At 39.8% G+C, this 24782-nt stretch overlaps 1 protein-coding gene across 2 annotated transcripts; it reads right to left on the reverse strand.

The window, feature by feature from the left end:
* Positions 1-566: 566 nt before the first annotated feature.
* On the reverse strand, positions 567-20316 carry ZNF330 (zinc finger protein 330). 2 transcript variants are annotated; one of them, XM_040250464.1, is made up of 10 exons: positions 20132-20316; positions 18168-18299; positions 15685-15704; positions 15507-15577; positions 13403-13482; positions 10622-10748; positions 9875-9979; positions 5911-5957; positions 2950-3067; positions 567-1530 (listed from the first exon to the last, which is right to left on the reverse strand). In XM_040250464.1, the coding sequence occupies exons 2-10, from the start codon at positions 18285-18287 to the stop codon at positions 1256-1258; spliced, it is 963 nt and encodes a 320-aa protein (XP_040106398.1). In that variant the 5' UTR covers positions 18288-18299; positions 20132-20316; the 3' UTR covers positions 567-1255. The 2 variants fall into 2 exon arrangements, with proteins under 2 accessions (XP_040106398.1, XP_040106397.1); XM_040250463.1 differs by having other exon boundaries at positions 18168-18311; positions 20129-20295.
* Positions 20317-24782: the final 4466 nt, after the last annotated feature.

A 24782-nucleotide genomic window follows, 5' to 3' on the forward strand; every position in this document is an offset into this window, starting at 1 on the left:
TTAGAGTCCTCAACTTTCCCAGTCCTTTGACCTTTGCAAAATAGACCTGCCTTGATTGACAGCTGTCTTTTGAAGTTTATCCATTCAGACTACTAGGTCCTGGTTTGGTCCTCAGTGTTCTCAGTTCTCCTGCTACAAGAGATGGAAGCTTTTCTGCATGCATCTGGAGGATCTCTGGCTTGCCACGCCTGGTTTTCTGGTGCCTGTTATTGCCCTTGGCTGTTCATTACAGTTCTACGGAGTAACAGTGGCTCAGTAATAGCCATCGGATCCTGTTATCCTCAAGGATCAATTTTCTCCAGATTCTCAAATGCCAGCCAGTCCAATACTGCATTCCTTTCTACCACACCATCCCCATGCATCATCAGTGTAAACTGAAACCATTCCCCACCCACCATGAATGACAGGGTCCAGCTGAATCACTCTGTGTCCACCACACACTATACATTTCTGATACCTATCTCACATATTAGATAAAAAATGACATAGTTTATACAAAGATTCTGGAATGCTTTCCAAAATAGGTTTAAAACAGTGTGAATAAGAAATTAAATGTCAAAAGTATGTAAGTGAGATACTAGATTTATTCAAAGAGAAGTCAAATTTCCTGGGTAAAACATCTGTGTGATAATACTGATTCTATGTCTCTGAAAAATGGCTATATGGTCACCTTTGTCCTACATTTAACCATAAATAACAGGTATTGTTCAGGACACACACTGTGAAGAAAGAACCGAATGGCTGAAACATACATATAATGACTTAAGATAACATGACTATTTAATGAAAATTTAGCATATAACATCTGACTTTTATCCTATGGACAAATAAGCAAAAATACAATAATTCATTTTACCCATTACATTTTACAAAATCAGACAAAATGATTTTATAAGCAGTTTTTTAATAAAAACAGCAATTTCATTTCAAATATATTATCCTATTCATTTATCCTATATATGTATTTAATTGGCAAACCTACTAGATTACAGAAATCAGTAAAAATCCAATCCATGATGCTTCAATTGCTTAGATCAATCATATTATATTTGAAATTCATTTTTCGTATGTTAGAAGCCTGATTATCAGTTCCTATTAAAATGCTATGCCCTACTCCTTGTCCCAATAAATGTGACTAGTCTCTGCACAAGGCTAAGTAACAGTATGTATAATACTTTTGAACATTCACACATGATTCATCAAGCACACAGATCCCAGCTCCTAAGACAAGGTCATCAAAGGGCAAGCAGCTCTCCTAGTTCTCTTGTTCCTCATAGTGAGCATAGCCACTGGCATAGGTCCTTCCTAAATTCAAATTAGTAAACAAATCTGATGACTCAGCATCTGAATCTTTTCCACCTTCATCTTCTTCCTCTTCATCATCCTCTGCTTCGTACTCATCTTCTTCCTCATCATGGTAGCTAGCACCAGCATACTTATCAGATGCAAGGTTCTTCCAATAGGCATCATACCCAGAAGCTCCATCTCCCTCTTCACCTCCAGTTTGCCTGCCAAATTTCAGGGAACGTGCTACAAAACACAGATATATATGTGGAATTTGATTAAATTCTCCAAATCCTCTACAGCACATAAAATTATGTGAACCTATCTGCTTCTTACTCTCAAATGCAAAAGTCAGTCACATTTTCCTTATTTACTCACTTAAAATTTAACTGGAAAGAAAGAAGACCCTGGGGGCTCAGTGGTAAAGCATCCACCTGCCTATACAGGAGACACGGGTTCGATCCCTGACATGGGAAAATCCCACATGCCACGGAGCAACTAAGTCCATGCTCCACAAATACTGAGCCCATGTGCTGCAACTACCGAAACCCACACTCGGCAACGAGAAGCCACTGCCATGGGAAGCCTGCGCACCGCAACTAGAGAGTAGTGCCCTCTTGCTGCAAGTAGAGAAGAACCTGCGCAGCAATAAATAAATAAAGCTTTAAAAAGGAAAAAAGGAGACCTCAGAAAAAACAGTCAGTTATATCCTACTCACAGTCGACATACACATTATGTAAAACAGATGATCAACATGACTGTGTCGTTTCATTAAATCTAGACAGTTGGAGAACAAAATAAGAATAGCATTCTAGATACATACATTAAATAAGGAACATTAAGGTCTAAAAGGCCTTTGTTTGATTAATTAAAAGTATATTTTCAAATTATAGAACACTTGATTTCATGTCATTATATTCTTCTCTAAAGAACTATTTTGTAATTCAGATATCCTAGAAAATAAAGCCTGTCATTTCTTCTGCCTTACTAGCAAAACAAAGTTTAGTGCAAAAAATTATGTCTCACCTCCCTGCATAACTGTATCTCTGATTAAACAAAGTACAGTCAGAGTCATTTAGAATTATGGTCCTGTTCTGATATGTTTGGTAAAGAGTCAAATTCTCTTTAACAAAATTGTGAGCTGCATTATTGTAAGCACGTTATAGTAGTTGCATTCCTTCATGGAAAAATTACATTAAACCATAAAACAATTTCCTACAGGAGTAATGTATAACATAATAAGCACTGCTGCTCAAATATCAGACACCTAAGAATAGCTTCAAAATGAGTTCCAACTTCCAAGTAATAAAGATTACCAGAACTTGAATATTAAGGATTTATTACCACACAATTATTTAACAAGGAAGCTGAAGCAAAAACAGACAAATCACTCTTTTTGGTCTTAAATTTCAGTATTCACTATGTCATTAACTGAAGCAAATGCCAAATATTGAAGTGAATGATGGTAAATTTCTTATGTTAAACTGAAAAATTTTACCCACAATTTCCAAAGGCTATAAAATTCCATTTGCTTAGGAGAACATGTTCATCTTCTCAAATATGAAGAAAAGGCAAAAACAAAAATAGAAAGAGGAAAAAAAGAAACAAATCTTGTCTATGCATTAAAGCAAAATCACTCCAGTGTTATTTTAAGAAAAGCCTTACTTGACATGCTAAGATCCTTAGTTTCCTGAGTTTCATGTCCACATTTAGGGCAGGGAGGCTGTTTTCCTTTTTCTTGCTTAAACACCTTGCTCCTTGTATGATCATCACAGAAACAAGCCTATATAGGAGAAATAAAAATTAGGAAGTTAAATAAGTAATTCAAAAAATACATGAAGACATCACTCAATATTTTTGTTGTTCAGTTGCTAAGTCATGTCTGAGTAGTTACAATCTTATGACTCTCGCCACACCAGGCTATCCTGTCCTTCACTATCCCCTGGATTTTGCTCAAACTCAGGTCCACTAAGTTGGTGATGCCATCCAATCATCTCATCCTCTATTACCCTCTTCTCCTCTTGCCCTCAATCTTTGCCACCATGCATTTTTTCAAATGGACTTGCCCTTTGCATAAGGTGACCAAAGTTCTAGAGCTTCAGCTTCAGCATCAGTCCTTCCAATGAATAGTCAGGGTTGATTTCCTTTAGGATTGATTGGTTTGATTTCCTTGCTGTCCAAGAGATTCTTAAGAGTCTTCTCAGGAACCACAATTCAGTTCAGTTCAGTCACTCAGTCATGTCCAACTCTTTGTAACCCTATGGACTGCAGGACGCCAAGCTTTCCTGTCTATCACCAACTCCCAGAGCTTGCTCATACTCTTGTCCATCAAGTCAGTGATGATGTCCAACCATCTCATCCTCTGTCATCCCCTTCTCCTCCTACCTTCAATCTTTCCCAGCATCAGGGTCTTTACCAGTGAGTCAGTTCTTCACATCAGGTGGCCAAAATATTGGAGTTTCAGCTTCAGCACCAGTCCTTCCAGTGAATATTCAGGACTGATATCCTTTAGGATTGACTGGGGTTTGATTTCCTTGCTGTCCAAGGGACTCTCAAGAGCCTTCTCCAACATCACAGTTCAAAAGCATCAATTCTTCAGTGCTCATCTTTCTTTATAGTCCAACTCTCGCATCCATACGTGACTACTGGAAAAATCATAGTTTTGACTAGATGGACCTTAGTCGGCAAAGTAATGTCTCTGCATTTTAATATGCTGTCTAGGTTGGTCGTAACTTTTCTTCCAAGGAGCAAGTGTCTTAATTTCATGGCTGCAGTCACTACCTGCAGTGATTTGGGAACACAAAAAAATAAAGTCTCTCACTCTTTCCATTATTTCCCCATCTATTTGCCATGTAGTGATGGGACCACATGCCATGATCTTAGTTTTCTTAACACTGAGTTTAAGCCAACTTTTTCACTCTCCTCTTTCACTTTCATCAAGAGGCTCTTTAGTTCTTCACTTTCTGCCATAAGGGTGATGTCATCTGCATATCTGAGGTTGTTGATATTTCTCCCGGCAATCCTGATTCCAGCCTGTGCTTCATCCAGCCCAGCATTTCTCATGATGTAGTCTGCATATAAGTTAAATAAGCAGGGTGACAATATACAGCCTTGATGTACTCCTTTCCTGATTTGGAACCAGTCTGTTGCTCCACGTCCTGTTCCAACTGTTGCTTCTTGACCTGCATACAGATTTCTCAGGAGGCAGGTAAGGTGATCTGGTATTTCCATCTCTTTAAGAATTTTCCACAGTTTGTTGTGATCCACACAGTCAAAGGCTTTGGCGTAGTCAATAAAGCAGAAGTAGATGTTTTTCTGGAACTCTCTTTTTCTGGTATTCATGGCTGCAGTCAACATGCATGGAGCCAAAAAATATAAAGTCTGGAACTCTCTTTTTCTGGAACAATTAGAAAGCATCAATTCTTCAGTGCTCAGCCTTCTTTCTGGTCCATCACTCAATATATCAAGGAAATTTAAAGATATACTTTGTTCAGGCGAAGATGAGTTTTGTTGGGACTGGTAACATTCTTGATTTCAATTCCTTAAGGGAAAAGGTCTCTGCCAGAACTCTTCTGAACTATGACCTAAACACATGGCATAAAGTATACACAGGGTGTGACATGCAGACACATTTCTTCATATGAGTATTCAGAAAGACTCTGATGACATAATGGTGAACAGCTCATCTATCCACACAGATCATACCGTCTAAATGGGGACACATACAAGTGGAGATGCAGTTACACGACACTAGGCACTGAAAGGCAAGAGCAGAGAAGGAGCGCCAAACCAGATCAGGGATTCAGGAAAGACTTCCAGGAGACGTGATGTCTTAGCTGAGACTTAAGATATGGAGAATGGGGGTGCAGCAGTGTAAGCAAAAGTGGAAGAGGTGTCTAAGGCAGAGGAAACAGCACAGACCAACTTGGAGAGGAGTTGGGAGGGAAGAGATACGACTAGGCGTATTAATAAGAACCAGAGAAATTACTCGGAGACGAAGTGAATCAGGGTGCATCTGTTCAGTGATCCTTGACAAATGGAAATGGTGGAGACAAGGCATAAGGAAGCAGAACATTATGGAAATCTTCACTTTTCTCAAACTCTACCAAGCAAGTCCATTTTGACATAAATTAAAATATGCTGCCATCATTTTGGTCAGAATGTTCTCCATAAATATAAGGTATGAAAACAATGAGCTAAGATTCAGGAGACCCGCACACTGGTGTCAAGTCAACACCTGCCAACTAGATGAGTTCTGAAATGCCTCTAAGCTGCCTCAACTTCATTCACAATCTCTACAATAAGAGAATTAAACTACATAATGTTTGCAGGCATGTATGACCCTACAGACTGTAGCCCCCCAGGCTCCTCTGTCCATGCGATTCTCCAGGCAAGAATACTGGAGTGGGTTGTCATGCCCTCCTCCAGGGGATTTTCCCAACCCAGAGATTGAACCTGCATCTCCTGTGTTTCAGGATTATTCTTCTACCACTGAGCCACCAGGCAAACCCACACATAATGTTTAAGGACCCTTATAGATTTATTACAACTAAAAATATTCTAAGGGCTGGTGGGAATAAATGAGAATTAGAAACAAATCTAAAACTAAAAAATATAAAAGTATACCTTACAACGGAGACAGGAATGCTGACCAAGCCGATTGCATGAAACACCTGCGGGGCAAAGTACATAATATCCAGATTCAAATTTGGAATGAAAACATTATTTTCCACAGATTTATACTTGTGCTGTCTTATCTTAGATTAACTATCAACATTTCTCTTGTCTCATAACTTTGAGGAAACAAAAAAAGAGATGGAATTGCCAGCCAGAGGGAAGGAAACCAGCAACTGCACATCCCCAGCATTCTTTCACTGTTACTACTCTAATTATCCTCTAATCTCCTTCCATTCCTCCAAAACTAGGAGATGGCAAACATCATTAGTGATATTTTTAAACCTGAAATGGTAAAACATCTTTTTTTCCCCGTGACACAGGCTAGACTCTTCACTTAATGATACAATATTTCTATTTTTAAAAGAATAACATCTCCATTAATAATATCTCCTGGTGGTATAGGCTATTGCCATTTTTTGCAATATCTTCGGATATAAGAAAAGGTGGAAAAGCGTGACTATGAAGAGAAAATAATGTTCAAGGGGGCAGGAAAACAGAAAAATCCCAAAATATTTTATCTCTATTTTAGTCAGTAAGCCATATTAATTTTGGTCATTATCTACAATTAATGCAAAAAAATCTACACTTAAGTGCAAATATTTTGGAATAGCCAAAATGTCTGGCATATATTGAGTATGTCACAATATGGAAGACAAAAATAATTAAGAGACATATAAGAACAAGAAAATAAAATAAGCCTTACCCTGATACAGTGTAAATATAAACTATTAACTTTCAATTTACTCAGAGGTCTTGAAAAAAGAAAAGTAAACAAAAGGAATTTTATCTTTATAATTCAAATATTTGACCAGATATTTCTAACTTGGGGATTCTTTTACTTAAGTTTGTCTGGGTCATGGGAAGCTTTTTCATCTGGACCAAGGAGTTATTTTTTAAAAACTCAAGGATGATTTCTCAGTTATGTGTATTATTATTGTTTCTGTCCAACCCCACTCTTCCTTCCACAATACCACCACTAATTCAGATGGATTTGTATTACTTGTCCTAAATGCTAACAGTAAAAGTAAAAATCAACTGCATACTCACCAAATGTTAGATATATATAAACATACCAAACTACTCCTATAAACTATATTGTTTCAGTCTGTGGAGGAAGAAGCCTGAAACCTCAATCATCTCTACTTGAAGATATGTCCGGAATTCTTAGGTTCAGTCTTCATTCAGTCAAAAAACGGATTATTGTTTAGTTGCTCAGTAGTGTCCGACTCTTTTGAGACCCCAGGGACTGTAGCCCACCAGGCTTTCCGGTCCATGGGATTTCCCAGGCAAGAATACCGGAGTGGGTTGCCATTTCCTTCTCTAGGGGATCTTCCCAACCCAGGGATCGAACCTCTGTCTCCTGTTTGGCAGGTAGATTCTTTACCGTTGAGCCACCAGGGAAGCCCATACACTGTAAATCCCTTTCAAATACAGCACCGGAACACACCAAAAGCACAAAGTGCCTCACCCGATTTCCCTGTGCACCAAGGGTTTCCCACCCCCGCCAGCTGAGCTTTGGACACGCCTCAGAGACACAATTCTAAGAGATTCCCTGCTGTCCACTGCACCCTCACCGTCACCTCTCAGGAACCCAAGCCATTCTGGCGGGACGTGGCCCTGCCACTCTGCTGCTAACTACCTCAGCCCCACACACGGGCGCTCCAGTTCTCTGTCCTGTTCATTTTTCTCCCGAAGAATTAAAATCTTGAGTTTATATTTGCAAATGCATTTCTTCCAGATTCTAAAAAATATTGTGACTTTCCTAGTTTTAGACTGGGGAATGGTTTTCTTTTTAAATCTATTTCTGTGTCTTCAGAGTATTTTAAAAGAAAGCAGGTTTGGATACATCAAAGACTACTGATAATAAGCCACTTAAATGGGAGACCCCCCAAGCCATTTTCATTATTTGAAAAAATAAAGACCACATGTGTGGGGATTTTTTTTCCCTCAAGACATTCTTTCCCATTGGTTATGCAAGTAAAATAAGTATTTTAAAGAATTCCCATAATTTCCTATTCATAGTTATAAGTTCAAATCCAAAAATGATGAGATACGACCAGTAAGGGAGTAGAGACAAACCATCTTTGGGCTTATATGTATCTTTGGGGCAGTATTTCAGAGCAAATATTTCAAGCAGTGAATGGTAACTGGCAAAGGAAAAATGACAAAGAAAAAATAAAGCAATGAAGAAAAGTAAAGAAAGAGGACAAAATTACACTAAGCCAAAGAAACCTGTGAATCTGCAATGAGAATGACTTTAATATGAGGTATCAAAGACATGGTAACAGATTTATATTAAAATCCCTTCCACTATTCAGTATCTTTATTTTTCCTTTGTCTTTTACCAAATCACTAAAACTTTATCACTCAAAGTTGCTGTCTTTGGGTTTAAATACTATAAAATACATAAAGCTCCCAATTTTCAAATAAAATATTTCAATTTTTATATTACACATTCTGTAGGAACAGCTACAGAATGGAACAGCTACAGAATGGAGCTGTCTAGGAACAGCTCAAAAATGCTAACTACTTTGACATGTTCCTTTAACCTTTTGACATTTTCTTTATAAATACTGTAAGAATTACATATGTGTTTAGACATTGTGTTAGACTGATGACTTACCAACTTTGTATTTATAGATGTTATAGATGAGTGTAAGGATTAACATTTTATAATAGAAAAAGAACCAAATTCATGAGAGTGAACCTGGAATTTCAGCCTTTCCTACAATGGTGTCTACTATTTACTAAGGGCTTCCTAAGTACCCTTAGAAAGGGTACCGTCCTGATGCTTCATATGGATTCTCTCCTCAATTAACTCTTGGAAAAAATTAGCACCTTCCTTTTAAAACATAACAAAACTCCAGTTTAGAAAGATTTGGTAATTTGCCCCAAAACATATGGCCCATAAGAAATCAAGTACGATAACCCTGTATTTGAGACAGCAAAAGAGACAGTCTTTTGGGCTCTGTGGGAGAGGGAGAGGGTGGGATGATTGGGGGAATGGCACTGAAACGTGTATAATATCATATAAGAAACAAATCGCCAGTCCAGGTTCGATACAGGATGCGTGCGGCTGGTACACTGGGATGACCAGGAGGGATGGTATATGGAGGGAGGTGGTAGGAGGGTTCAGGATGGGGAACACGCATACGCCCATGGTGGATTCATGTTGATGTGTGGCAGAACCAATACAATACTGTAAAGTAATTAGCCTCCAATTAAAATAAATAAATTTAAATTAGAAAAAAAGAAATCAAGTAATGTCTGAATCTAAAACTTGAGCTTTTGAGAAATTAACAGAGTAAGAATATAATACAATCTTATCTGTAAAAATGATACCATGAACCCATCAGTAACACTGGTTCTCAAACTGGAATATACATGAGAATTATGGGTACGGGCTAAATACAGATGCCTGGCCCCCACCACAGACTTAAAATCTCCCAGGATGAGGCTTGGGCACCTCCATTTTCTAAAAACCTCCACAGGTGTTTCCAATGCAGACTCCTGTCTAAGAGTCACTGGAACCAAAAGCAGGAACAAACTAGGGGTTGAACACTTATTTGGGGACATCTGAAAATAGGGTAGGGAAGAGGGGCTAGTTATTGTAATAACTTAGAAGTGAAAACGCCATTCAGTACTCAGGATCAGGAATGCTACGAGCCCTGCAATGCCTGATCAATCCCACAAAATGAAGAACTAACCCAACCCAAATGCCACTGGCACCACTGTTGGGAAACAATGGACTATATGTGTTCTGAATTTTTTCTAGAAACAGAAAATAGATACTGAATTAAATTACAGTCTATAAGAGGCCACATCAAAAACCAGATTCCTTTTCCAGTAAGTTTAACACTTACACTATTAAGAATCTTAGGTATAAAGAACATGCAATATGTTAAAAACTTACATTTAAATGTTTCCGCTTCTAAAACCTGGCAGCTGGCTTGATGTTCAAACTGATCATCTTCACAGAGAAAGTTATGGCAAAAAGAACAACTGAAAATTCTGCCTCCTATTGGATTAAAGAACAAAACCCACAAATGTAAATATAATAAAAGTTTAATTTAAAAAATTCTCATCTATAAAACTGCTCAGAAAAGATGGCAAGTTATCTCAGATGTATACCAAAATAGCATAGCAATTCTTGTTCTGGTAAAAGCTACATAGAAAACTAACCGACTGAACCAAGAGAGTGAACTCCCACTATATCCTAGCTCCCAATATAACACGCACTGCTGAGATACTTCCTCTCTCGTACGTAACTCCCCTCCCTACCTGCCTCGGTAGACAATCCTAGCACTGCCTCTTAATGTTGGTATGTATAAGTCCTTTTTCCAACTAAAGTTTATCTGATCCCCAACCTTTCTGGCACCAGAGACAGGTTTGGGGACGTGGGGGGATGGTTTCAGGATGATTCAAGCACATTCCATTTATTGTGTGCTTTATTTCCCATCTCAAGCTCCTCATCTGACAGGAGGTACCAGTCTGTGGCTTGGAGGCTGGGGACCCCTGAACTAAACTGATAATGGAAACAGTGCCAATACTTAGGGCTGAGAGTATCCTGTAAAAAGAAAAATCAAACTAGAGCATCTAGAATGTTTCAAGGTCATCCTTCACTTCCAGCAAAGCTCATCACTTGTATGTAACTACTCACCGTGGTCCCACACACCCCGTTCACATTCCACACACTCAGCATCGGTAAGAGGGCAGGCACAGGCGTGTGTACTGAGACACTTCCTACCATGACAGACCCAAGCTTCACAGAAGTCACATATTGCACCCTGCAACAAAAGAACACCAAAAATTAATCTTTGCCACCTGACTGGGCACAACCATTATTTAAGCAAAGGTTATCACCAAAATTAGATGCATTCAGCCACTCATCAACATTCAGTGATAGAGTGGCTACATTTAAAAATGTACTGCTTTCTCTAACCCAAAATTAAAAAAGGTTCCCTGAAGATCCAACTTCTTCAGCAACAGCTATTTACAATATACAAATCTAAGCTACAAATCCAAAGAAAAAGAAGCAAGAGGGAAACTATACACGTACTCTAACATTAATCATTAAAATAAGCCAAAGAGTGGACAGTCATCAAACTGATTTTAAATTAAATGAAGTCTAGAGCCCACAATTCAAACACCCCTGTCCTATAGAAATTCTGTTAACTAAACTGAACTTTTTCAAATATTAACATTTCTGACTTAAGAAAGATCCTTACCTGTGTAATTTATAAAGTAATCATATAACTTTTCTAGAATAACAGAAAGAAAATGTTAAATTTCTGCCAGCATCTTTTTTCTTTTCAAGCAGCTTATGTTTTAAATCCCCAATGGCTCAGTGGATAGAGAGTCTGCCGACCAGTGCAGGAGACACAGGAGATGCCGGTTTGATCCCTGCACTGGGAAGACCCCCTGGAGTAGGAAACGGCAACCCACACCAGTATTCTTGCCTGAAACATCCCAAGGACAGAGGAGCCTGGCAAACTACACTCCATGAGGTCGCAAAGTGTCAGACATGACTGAGTGACTGAACACACACACACAGCACATATTGTAAATCATTAATATACTTCTTTGTAGGAAAAAACTAAAGTAAAATACGATACTAAATGACAAGGCAATAAGACTCCAATCCTCTATCAAGATAAGACGGTTAAGACTATGCCTTTCAATGACACAATGACATCTACAGGACACTAAGAGCTAGAAAGACTCTTCAGAAAATGGGAATGAACAGTGTTTCTTTTACAGGGGAATGATGCAAGATCCAGAGCTACATTAGAGAGGAGCCGTGATTTAAATCCAGGTCTTCTGAACCTCAGTGTTCAGTGTCGCACTCAACACAATTCAAGGCTCCGTAACAAAAGTGGTAAAGAGCAAACAGGAAGAATGTTTTGGACTTGTAGAAGTAGATTACCAGTGTGGATAACAAATCCTCGAATGTTAACTCAGAAGAAAGATGACACACTAACCTGGATGATCCAGGGGAGTTTAAAGAGATAATTCACAAATAACAGGGACGGGTTTAAAAAGCCATCAAGGGAGGATACACCTATACCCCTAGACCTGAAGGGATACGGGGGGCAAGGGGAAGAAGAAGGTTCTAGAACCACAAGAGAGAGACGAATGAAGAGGACTACCTATTCAAATAAAGGAGACCAGGACAACATGGTAGGGAGAAAGCTGGAAGAATAAACACCCAGGTCGTAATTTCCTCCCCTCGTCAGCCCCTCCCATGGGCCGAAGCCAAAAACAAAAAGCCATATGAAGGTCGCCGACCCAGTTCACACACACAGGCCAGGCTCCCACGACAAATCAGGGTGGAGAAGAGTGAAGGGAGAGGGAATCTTAACTGACAAGTGGAAAATGTCCAGAAAATCACTGTCCTAGGACTCAGAGCTAACAACGTATGATTCTTGAATGTATTCTTTATATAAGAGATCATTCACACTCACACAATTCAGTGAATTACAAAAGTAGTAATTTGATAAATCTAGACAAACTAAGGAAGATTAGAACAGCTTCTGAATAAAGGCAACACTGACAATCCTATACTTAAAGAAGAATTTTCACAAGATGATTGTAATTCTGGCTCGCTCTTCTGCAAGACACGCACACATGAAAAATGCAAAGGTCTACTTTACGATGAAAAATTATGCGTTCCTAGAAAATTATTACTTATATTCTACTTTAAATATTATATTCCTCATGGACTGACATTTGGAACTGAGCATAAATTAATACAATAGAATATGGTAAAAAGGGTCAAAAGGATAACATCTTTTAGTGGAAAAAAGTAAAATGCATCACAGGACACAACTGTTTCTATTATTTAAAACAATGAACTTCCTTTGAAAATTCTACATGTCATGAAGGATAACCACATGCAATGAAGTACATTATGTCTATATGTAGTGAAGAGGAAAACTCTGTTAACTACATACTCTTTTCTGAAATGCAAAGCTTTAAAAATACAATTAATCATAGGTTGTTTTGGAACTTAGGTTGCTTATTCAACCAAAAGCCTGAATCTTAATTTAGCAGAACTTTTAACATAGAAAGGGCTTTCCTGGGGGCTCATAGTAAAGAATCTGCCTGCAATGTGGGAATAATATATTCCTGAGGTCTAATTAAGACACATTAAAAGGCCCTACTGATGAATTGTTGTTTGGGTCCATATTAGGTGAGTTTCCATTCCTTGTACATTTCCCAGTAAGAAAGAAGGAAGCCGTCCGTACATTTCCCAGTAAGAAAAGAAGGAAGTAGTCAAAAACAAGTGGAGAATAAGTGAAAATCATACAAAAACATGCCAGATAATCCAGACTAACTGAACCAAGCAATACCATTTGGGAAAAAATAACTGCATTGATAAGAATGCCTTCTCCATCTCCTTGGAAATCTACTGGTCTAAAAGATATGACAAGAAGCTTACCACCATGGCAAGGCCAGTACTGTAGACACCAGCATGCTTTACGACACAGTCTGAAGACTTCATCATGCACTTTGTTTTCCCTAGCAAAGAAATGAATTTTCACTATTAGTCTAACAAAGTGGTCTGTGTAAATATTCACTAATTCCTCTTTTTATCTAGCCCAAGTTCCTATTGAAATAATTTGAAAATAGAGACTAGCACTGTTTACTGCTTACATAACTGAAAAAAGAAAATGGATATAACTGAGACCGTAACAGAGTCAGATCTTTTCAGATTAGGAATTTATATACTACTTCATGTTTGTAGAAACATCAGAAATTACAGGTTATGCTTTCTTATCTAATCATCACTAGAACAGTTTAAAACCCTGTGAATTTTTTGAATTTTCAGATGAATTAAGAGATTTCAAAGTGATACGCACATTTTATAATTCACAATAAAGGCAGTCTGATTTGAAAGGACTGCTTCTTTCCATAGAACATCTCAAACCAAATATAAGATAACTATTCAAATTACCTAGTTCATTTTTTTATGTTTATCCATAGTTAAAATTTTATAAACATAGCTCCCAGGTAAGCATTCTTTCAAAAGAATTGTCAAATAGTGCCCAAGTGAGCACAAAAACTCAACACAGTGATAAAGCAAAAAAATCACAATACAGCCACAAGAGCTCTGATCTAGCAGTAAATTAGCAATCTGAAACACCATCAGGAAATTCATTTATCACATGCCATGAGAGGATTAACAGTGACATACTAATCACACATCTCAGACACCACAAAGTAGAAGGAACAAGAGACTCTCGATTTTCCACTGCCCTGATTACCTAGGAAACCAAGCTAGATAGGAGGAAACGGGAAGAAAGAGAAACTGGAAATGAGAGGCAGCAGCGCCCCAATTGTTCCATGTCCAACACCAAGGGCAAGAACTAGTGAGCAGGAGAGGCATCCGCGCCCAGCACTCCAGATGCTGAAGACAGGCGAAGGGCCTCGCAAGGCTCTATTTCCGCCTTCACAATCTGTATTTTCGCATTCTACATCCATTTGTCTTTTGTGAATAAAGATATAAAAACCAGCAGATGATGGGTTTATCTAGGCTACTGTTCTCTTTTCCATTAATTATAGACTTCAAAGACATCTTTGGAAGCTGGAACTACACTGGAAATATTCAGGGGGTGTGGCCCTAAGCCTTCCTAACTTTCTGCAATGTTACCATGCATAAACACATTTAAATGAGTATATCTCAAACTGTGTTTCACCTGAAACTATCATCCCATAACCAAAGGGGCCCGTGTTTAAACAAAAGTTTGGGGGGTGGTTCTGGAGTGAATATAATTAATCAGGCTCCCTTACTGGAGGTCTACAGACTCTTACACATACACATATGTAACAGAATTCTCCCCAATGGCAGTGAGGGAAACACGCAGTACGTTTCAAATGCACGCACTGCTTGAAGAGCACCTATTAATATACCAAGTGCTCCATGGAAGACTATTTGGGAAACATCAACCTTGCTGTTCTGTGAACTACTATATAGTTTTACTCTGAATAATCATTCACTCTGAATAAAAATTCATTAAGTACATGGCTTAGGATCTCTATTCCACTTACTTGGGAACACATGTGAGGAAACTCAAGAATCATACACTGAGAACCAAATAAGAAAACAAGAGATCACAAAAACCAGCCCCAGGTAAATGGTCAATAAAGTCACGTTCAATGGTCTAACCAACATACTGCAGGCAGTATCAGCAAGAATCAAGTTAGAAAAGTAAACAAAAGATATTGACAAGACTACTAAGACAGCATCAAGAAAAGTTCAGAATCGCCAAATCTTATTAGTCTGAAATTTAATCTTTTCATGTTTAAAACAACATACATGGTACCTAAACCGTATCTTAATTATTTTTCCAGCGTGACATCAAAGAGATAAAACCAACATGTGATAGTTTTCTGGTAGGCCAAGCAACATTTTATGTTATCTTATTAACAGTAAGCATAACACCACTGTAAATGATAATGATGAACCCACAGGTTCAAACTAAATAAATACCAAATATATTTTTTAGTAAAAGAAAAGGCATGCATTTTTACCATACACTTACCACAGTGCGCACAAATTGGTAACTTCTGTACAGAATGACAAAAGTAGCAAAATGCTCTATTCTTCTGCCGCCTTGTCATGTGAAAGGAAATTTTTAAATACAGTCAATATCAGGTAAAAGGTCCATCTATGTTATTACATATAGATAGAAAAAAGATAGAAAAACAAATAAAATTTACCTCTGACACTTGTCACATTCCTGTAAAATATAAAAACATAACATTAATCTTTCTACCGGGTGAAAATTGCAGTGTTACTTGCATTATAAAGAATATCCTATTTTTCTGTTCAAATGTAAGTGACACTTGCTATAAAGCCCATGTATACCAGCATCTACACATACTTTAATAACAAAGGTATGCTACTGGGCATACCACACGAGAGAAAGAAGCGGCATTTTCACAAAAGAGGCTAAAAACAGTAGTGGTCTGTGTTTTTTTTTTTCTAAGGAATCAGAAAAATAACACCGAATGGTACAAGAAACAGTAGAGAACACAGTGTGTTGAAGCTCACAGAAAATCCAGAATTCTGAAAATGGTACCCAGAACTCCACAATCTGGCCTCTTTTCAAACTAGTCACTTTTCAAACTTCGTTGGCCTCTTCTCTTTAGATTCAAATCACTATTTGCCAGTTGTTCTCAAAATATGTCTTGTACTCTTTCTTTTCTGGGAGAAATATCAGTATCAATAACCTCAGATATGCAGATGACACCACCCTTATGGCAGAAAGTGAAGAGGAGCTAAAAAGCCTCTTGATGAAAGTGAAAGAGGAGAGAGAAAAAGTTGGCTTAAAGCTCAACATTCAGAAAATGAAGATCATGGCATCCGGTCCCATCACTTCATGGGAAATAGATGGGGAAACAGTGGAAACAGTGTCAGACTTTATTTTTGGGGGCTCCAAAATCACTGCAGATGGTGACTGCAGCCATGAAATTAAAAGATGCTTACTCCTTGGAAGAAAAGTTATGACCACCTAGATAGTATATTCAAAAGCAGAGACATTACTTTGCCGACTAAGGTCCATCTAGTCAAGGCTATGGTTTTTCCTGTGGTCATGTATGGATGTGAGAGTTGGACTGTGAAGAAAGCTGAGGGCCAAAGAATTGATGCTTTTGAACTGTGGTGTTGGAGAAGACTCTTGCGAGTTCCTTGGACTGCAAGGAGATCCAACCAGTCCATTCTAAAGGAGATCAACCCTGGGATTTCTTTGGAAGGAATGATGCTAAAGCTGAAGCTCCAGTACTTTGGCCACCTCATGAGAAGAGTCGACTCATTGGAAAAGACTCTGATGCTGGGAGAGATTGGGGGCAGGAGGAGAAGGGGACGACCCAGGATGAGATGGCTGGATGGCATCACGGACCCGATGGACGTGAGTCTGAGCGAACTCCGGGAGTTGGTGATGGACAGGGAGGCCTGGCGTGCTGCGATTCATGGGGTTGCAAAGAGTTGGACACGATTGAGTGACTGAACTGAACTGAACTTTCTTTTCCATGCCTTACTTATTCTAATACGTCTCCTTGAAAAGTCCCTCCTCACTCCTTTACTTGCTGCAAGCTCTGGTGATGATCCCACCTCCTCTATGAACTGATTCCCAGCCCCACATTCATCTTTTACCAATTTTTACTCCTAATATACCTTAGTCCCAATTGTACCTTTTCTGCAGCACTTACCGAAGTCTAGCCCTCACTGCATATATTTATGGATGAGTCATTTCTTCTTTTGTCTTCCTTCTTTTCTCTAGAAATGACCCTGGCACAGAGAAGGGAGTCCCCACTGTCCTAATTATACCATGTAACCTTGCTCCCCCTCACCCCCCAACCCAGTCATAAATGTTGGTTAACCCAGGGATGGGCACTCACCCACGCCCAACCTATCAGAGCGCTTTCCCTCTTTTAGGACAATATATGCTGTAACATGCAAGCTATAAACCTAGTGGTTATGAACCCAAACAAAATAATCTGTGAAAATGGAACTAAATAAAAGAAAGGGACAGAATTAGAAGTTGTTCCAGGTTCCAGCTGTTCCCGCATCCCAGCTACATCCTTGTTCTTCCAGCTACACAAGTTAGTCCATTATTCATTCAATCAACTCTATTTCTCCCTGAAGTTACTTAACTTGGATTTCTGTCATTTATAAACATTAGGTAACACAGAAAACAACTGAGCCCTCAGCTTGTGGAAACAGAGACTGTGTCATTCACCTATGATCCTCCATAGTGCCTAAAATAGCAGAGCAGGTACACAATAAACATTTGAGGAATTAAGTCATATTAAGCATTTCATAAATGTTTGATCAAACAAAAGTACACATAAAAAGGAATGGGAAGAGAAAAAGTACAGAGGCGTTCAAATCCGAGTTTGGGGACAACACAGAGAAAACATGGTCTGAGGAAGGGATGAGGTAATGATGACATGTGGGAAAAAGGCTCCAATTAATAGGATAAATTGAGGAAGGTGTACTAGGTTAGAAAGGCTGGAAAATGTCACACAGTTCCTAGTATGTATTCTTGATCAATACAATAGTAGCTAAGATAATATGACAGGTTTTATAAACGACAAAATCAAACAGAATTCAACTGCTATTCGGTGTTAATGAAAACAACAGACACGCCTTTAACACAGATTTACATAGTTTTTCAACTGAGAACCAAAAAACCCATTACCATTGACGCATTGCATGGATGTTTAGCTAAATCTATGGTGCTCCTTGATGCTCTTAGTTGTTTTTCCCGTTCCCGGCGGTTCTCTGCCTTCTTCCTTGCACCAGTCTTTTTTTTAGGCATTTTCCCTTCTTTCTGCACAAGCAAGCAGAGAAGATATAATTGCCATGTTGTGTTTGCTATTTTAAAGAAACTGAGGAGCAGCAGAATTAAATGCTCTAATTCTCATTAAATTTAAACTCCACTCTGCCATTTTGATGGTTAAGCACATTTTAAGCCTTTATGAAACATTAAGCTTACATCATTCCAAATAAAATAGATGGCTTTAGAAAAACAAAGCACTTATTTCTATTATCAAACAGTTCTAAAAAATGTAAACATCAAAAGATTTATCCTAACAGCTAAAATGGTTTTCTTTCCCACAGAGAAGTTTCTTTGATGTTACACAATACCCCTTAAAAATTACTCTGTATTATTAGGAATGTATTATTTACCCAGTGTATTTCACTTTTTAAGCTATATATTCAGATAACCTGATGCTGCCAAGACTTCCTGTCTAATTTCTCCCACATAATGCCTAGATAAAACATCCAATAGTCATGTCAAATGACATCAACTACAAAGCCAAACTATTCTTTCTGAAAAAAGATTAAAGTCATCAGAATCAAATTGACTCCTTGAAAGCTGCCTTTCCTTACACTTTTACCTGCAGTGAGCATGTAATTTTAACTTCAAATTTAAGAGTATGTGCTTACCACACATCAAAATAAGGACTTTAAAACTGGCTTTTATCAGGTAGTTGAAAGAACCACCACACTTAGAAAAAACAAGATTTTGACTAAATAACACATTTTTATTTGGCTTTTCATCCCATCTGAAGACCCTGAAAATTCCAGTTCTATCTTTTTTGACAAGCTTTGCCTCCCAGCCCTTTGGGCATAAATTAAGCACTTAACAAATGGAGAGATACACAAACGAGTCCACATGCTTGCTTTGAAATAGAAACTTAAAGTTCCTAGTATTCTTCAAACTACATATACTTTTAAAAAACTGTCTTTTCTAAGAGTGGTTCTCAAAAATTATCTGGAAATCTATAAAAGTACAGACTGAGCCTTCTGGGCTCTATCCAAGATCTACAAATCGAAACTTCCAAGCATGGTTTCAAGTTTCACAGCGGACTGACAACCTCCATGAAGACAAAAATATACAAAGAAAGCGGAGTCGTGTCCATGATACAGGGAGAGAGTTCTAAGAAAACACACCTCTACATTTATATTTCTCATTACAGTACCGCAAAAATCACACACCAGCTTGTGCCTGAACAGGACTAAAGTCACTCAAAGTTTTTCTACTTCCTGGGTTTCAACTCTAACGGTGGAACGCCCAATCAATAAACCGTGGGGTGGTTAGCTAAGCCTTCAAAGTATAGACAAACCAGGCCACGAGGTTTAGTGGGTGGTGATGTGGAGTAATATCCAAGTCGACTAGGTCACCCTTTCAATATTTAAAGTGACAAGATACACAGAGTGAAAAAACGTGTACTGCCCTCGCCAAATGAGCTCCGGAGATAATCACAAGGTGTTCCTCGGGTGAAATTTTCTGCGTCCCCAGGGGTAAATCCGCTCGGAAAGTTGAGCCTCATTTTTACCCCTCCAGTTTGTTTTGTAAACTTAAAAACTGAATTGTTCTCGGTTTTATATAGTATTAAGCCCTTCTCCAGAAAGGTTCCCACTTCTTCAGGACGTGGGCCGTGTCATGGAATGAAGAAACAGACCCGGGATCGCGGGGCGGGGGGGGGGCGGCGGGTCACTGCGGCTTGGGAGGCAAAGCCTGCAGCCGGAGGGCCGGAGGTGCGGGGGGCGTCCAGGCGCGACTAGGCGGCCGTGCCACGCGGCGGGGGAAACCGACGGCCGTCCCCGCCCGCGGGGCACCCTCCCTCGCGCGCGCTCCGGGCGGACCTCGCTCACCCTCGCGGGGAGGCCGGACTCACTCCGGGGGGCCGAGGGGCAGAGAATGGCGTGAAGCCGGCCGCGGCGGCAGCAGCTCCAGCGCGCGAACCACAACCCTAGGAGAAAATGCTACTAAGCCCGGGGAAACGCGGACAGAAGCGCTTACAGATACTAGGAGCAGGACCGGACGTCCTCTGACGTCACAGCGTCCTTACGGCTACACGTCCATAGAGGAGGGCCCGCCCACTTCTGTTCGCTCCGCCCCGTCCCTGCTCCTCCCGCGGGGGGCGGGGCTCCCAATGCCCTGCCGAGAACCTGGGAGAGGAGGGGAGAGGAGGAAAAAGGAGGGAACGGGAAGGGGAAAGTGGTTGGGAAGGGGCCCATCAATTTTCTGTTTTCAGAAAAGGAGAACACTAAAGGAAGAGAAAAATCTAAAAGGAAAAAGAGACTCACAACCTGGTACTGGATCAGGTACAAACAGAAAATTCTTGCTTAGTTCTTCTGGAAACTTTTTTGTTCCCGCACAACCACTTTTCATGTTTGCTGCACAAGCTGGACCTTTAGTTGCCCGTGACGTCCTGTACTACCCTGCTTTGTCTGTTTCCACTGGCCTCTGGAATTCCAGTCTTTTGTGAATAAATTCTTCCACATTCTAGATCTCCAGTGTGCTCTTCCTGTCTTTAGCTGAGACATAACATCCTCTCCCTCCCAGAGGCTGCTTGCTTTAAACTTTAAAGTGAAGATGGCTTATTTTTCCATACTTCCTTTATGTCTTGGTTAGGAGCTTAGGGTCTGTCTCCTCGCTCCCCAGTGACCTACTCTTATGATCCCTCCTCCTTTTTATGTAGCCATGCCACTTTTTATCCTTCCTTGTTGCTTTGTGTTACTTTCTCCTTACTGATGAAAATCTTTGGTTCCAACTTTGGCCATCACCGGAAGTCCCATGAACATCTAAATGGAAGACCTGTCCTCTTGGGTTCTGGCTTTCATCTCCAGTAGCCATCATCTCTGCTCCAAGACGGACACCCACGGTCATGACTACCACAAGACTTGTCAGGTGGAACTACTGAAATCCAAAATTCCAGCGTTTAACCATCCAACCTCCTATATTGTCAACTCTCTCAGTTGTCCGTAATGAAGACTTGGAATCGCTTCATCCTTCTTTTTTCTCGGTATCAATATACTCTTTTCTTCCCCAGCTTTTAAAACACAGTTCATCATTTCACTCACAATTTTCCTTTTTTTTCCTGAGCTGGAATGTGCCGAATTCTGTTAATTCAACAACTTGCCGTTTCTTTCCTATACTGAACTTCTGAGTGTTATTATAGAGGGAAAAATGTATATAATCATGATTCTACTTTAAATCCAAAGTCATTGACCTCTTCAGGTCTCTCAAAATTGCCCTGCTAGCCGTCTATGTTTTCCTAATCAAGCCTATCATTCTCATTTTCCATGAGGACTTTCAAATTTCCCCTTTCATCAAACTTCTACCACTTCATTAATTTTAGCAAATATTATTGCTTCCTTTCTCACAGAAAAAAATAGAATAGTATTGGTAACAACTAAACAATAATGTGGGCTTCCCTGGTGGCTCAGAGGTTAAAGTGTCTGCCTGCAAAGCAAGAGAGCTGAGTTCAATCCCTGGGTCAGGAAGATCCCCTGGAGAAGGAAATGGCAACCCACTCCAGTATTCTTGCCTAGAGAATCCCATGGACGGAGGAGCCTGGAGGGCTACAGTCCACGGGCTCACAAAGAGTCGGACACGACTGAGCGACTTCACTTTCACTTTCAAACAATAATGTTTCATGCTCTTGGCCTTCTAATCACTTTTTTTTTTACATGTGTATCATTAACTCCTAATTTTACACATGATGAAACTAGGTCAGAGAGACTGTATGACTTGCTTCAGTATTATACAGATGATTTAGCTTCTAATGTTGTCTATTGTAGTAGTTTTAAATTTTTTCTTAAATTTTGTCTCAGGACCCCTTAAAAACTCTTAATTAAAACTTGAGAATTTTAACAAACATTTGTTTATGTGGGTTATAGTCAGTTGATATTTACCACATAAAAAACTCGGGTTTCCCAGATGGCACTGGTGGTAAAGAACCTGCCTGCCAATGCAGGAGACATAAGAGACCCAGGGTTCAGTTCCTCAGTCAGGAAGAGCCCCTGGAGGAGGACATGGCAATCCACTTCAGTATTCTCGTCTGGAGAATCCCCATGGACAGAGGAGCCTGGCAGGCTACAGTCCAAAGAGTCTCAAAGAGTCAAATACACACATATATGAAAAATAAAACAGATAAAATTTTAGCTGTTCATTTATTGGAAATTACCCTGATAAGTCTATCACATATTAGCATGAATAGCACATTTCTATGAAAATAACCATATTTTCCCAAATATAAAACAGAGGAGAGTGATACTATTTTACAATTTTGCAAATGTCTTTCTTGTAAAGCTTAATAGTGAAAGTATCATGTCCAGCTCTTTGCAACCCCATACACTGTAGCCCACCAGGCTCCTCTGTCCATGAGATTCTTCAGGCAAGAATACTGGAATGGGGTAGCCCTTCTCTTTTCCAGGGGATATTTCTGACCCAGGGATCAAATCCTGGTCTCCTGCATCACAGGCAGATTCTTTACCATCTGAGCTACCGGGAGAGCCCAAAGCTTAAAAGAAGGCAGATAAATTCCTGTATCTGCCATTCCATTGAGGAATGTTTTGATGTTTCCATTATTCCCACTATAGTTAGCCAAGAAAATTTCAAAAAACATTCTAGGGGAAGGCTGGGGAAATTATTATGATGTAAATCTTTTATGATATTTCAAGTCCTTCTTCCTGTGGATCTGATCTTTTCTCTTTTGATGGTTTCCAGATCCAAAAACTGGCTCAGACTTTAAAGCTGAGCAAGGAATTGTGACTCATTATTAGAGCATTTTTCTCTGGCTTCTGGTTGGACACTCCCTTGATTTCTTTTGAATATACAGACTGAGCAGTCTCCCTGTTTGCTGTCCATCTGACCCACATTCTGTTATCCATCTCCCTAATCTTTTTATTTTACATTAAAGTATAGGCGATTATGGGCTTCCCAGGTGTCGCAGTGATACAAAGAATCCACCTGCCAATGCAAGAGATGTGAATTAGATCCCTGGGTCAGGAAGATCCCCTGGGGAAGGAGATGACAACCCACTCCAGTATTTTTGCTTGGGAAACCCCACGGACTGAGGGACCCACCCGGTGGGCTACAGTCCATGGGGTAGCAAATGAGTCGGACAGGACCTAGCAACTGAACAACAACAACAGTCCTCTGAGGATCAGACCCCTCTCTCTCAGTGCCACTCTCTTCTTGTCACTCATCGCAATATGTGCCAGGTTACATTGTAACTTGAGTCAAGTTATCAACCCAGTGGCAGGGGCTGGGGGCAGGGAGAGGCAGTGGCAGGCAGATCCTGAAGGGATCACGTGTTGCCCCTCATGTGGAGGCCTCTGCATGGTTTTAAGCCAAGGGGAGCACTAGTCATTGATCGAGAAAGTTGGACTCTGTGTTCAGACTCAGGGGTGCAGGAGAATCCAGGGATTCAAGACTTCCAGGTGTCACAACCTAGCCCATTGCATCAGGGTTTCTTTTTTCCAAGCCAGCACTCTGACGTGGCATGGCCAGCCTGGATGGGTTGTGTGGTTGTTAATCTTCTCTGGAGCTCTGCCACCCTTATGATTAAGGATGCGGCCTGTTCCTCAGCTCTTTCTGCCCTCCTACTTCAGGAGATAAAAGCCTCTTTCTTTGCTACTAATTTTTTTCTTTACTTTTTTACTCTTAGATTCTTAATAGCCTTTAATCATTCTCAACTTTTTTACTTTTTCCAAGGAATCAATTTTGCTTAAGCCAATTTCCTTGTTCTTAAGATGACTAGTTCACTTGTACTTCTTAAACGCGTGATATGTTACACCCACTACTAGTATGTTACCTTCCATTAGAATACATCCCAGTTCACTACTGATAAAAGTTTTAATTATTGCACTGTTTGTTACCTTGTGCCAAAGTCCATCTGTTGTTCATCTGTCATCAGTGAAGAGGTCTACACTGACAGTCAGGAGACTAATGATTCAAGTTTAAAATTCCATATTAGCTCCTATTTTTTTGGTTCAACCGTGACATCAATCAACTTGGAATGTCTTCCCTGAGTCCAAGATAAGCGTAAGGAGTTTGTTAGGGAATGCTTTGGGAACAACCCATGAGGAAGGGGTGGTAGCCACAGTGGATGAAGTGAAGAGTTGGCCTACATTATGGTCTCAGTGAAGGGCTTGATTTTGAAGCTGGCATGTCCCTTCAGAGTCAAAGTGAGTGGGCTCGGCCTTTATACACCTGAGACATCAGTCACTGGATGTGGGCTGACAAGGGAAGCAGGTGTAAACCTTGGACTAGACTACTCATTACAAGGGCTGACAACTGGGCTTTGTCACCTTGCTGTACTACCAGCAGCTCAGTCCTTCACTTCTAAAGAGGAATCTGGGTGGTAGTTTCCAGTATTCATTACAAAGAGTGATGACAGAATGAAGAAATATTCAGAAAAAGACAAACCTTATCATTCTCAGACCCTCACTGCAAGAATTCCAAAGAGGGTGCTTCAGGAAGATGCAACCAGAATTCAGAAGGAAGGAGGGGATG

This window comes from Oryx dammah, unplaced genomic scaffold, assembly GCF_014754425.2.
Source record: "Oryx dammah isolate SB20612 unplaced genomic scaffold, SCBI_Odam_1.1 HiC_scaffold_12, whole genome shotgun sequence".
NCBI lineage: Eukaryota > Metazoa > Chordata > Mammalia > Artiodactyla > Bovidae > Oryx > Oryx dammah.

Excerpts from the sequence above, each read along its gene's own strand:
- ZNF330 (XM_040250464.1), bottom strand. The coding sequence starts at position 18,287 with ATGCCTAAAAAAAAGACTGGTGCAAGGAAGAAGGCAGAGAACCGCCGG. Across the intron at positions 15,578-15,684 it reads GAATGTGACAAGTGTCAGAG|GCGGCAGAAGAATAGAGCAT; the intron begins GTAAATTTTATT and ends TCACATGACAAG. Across the intron at positions 10,749-13,402 it reads GTACTGGCCTTGCCATGGTG|GGTGCAATATGTGACTTCTG; the intron begins GTAAGCTTCTTG and ends CTTTTGTTGCAG.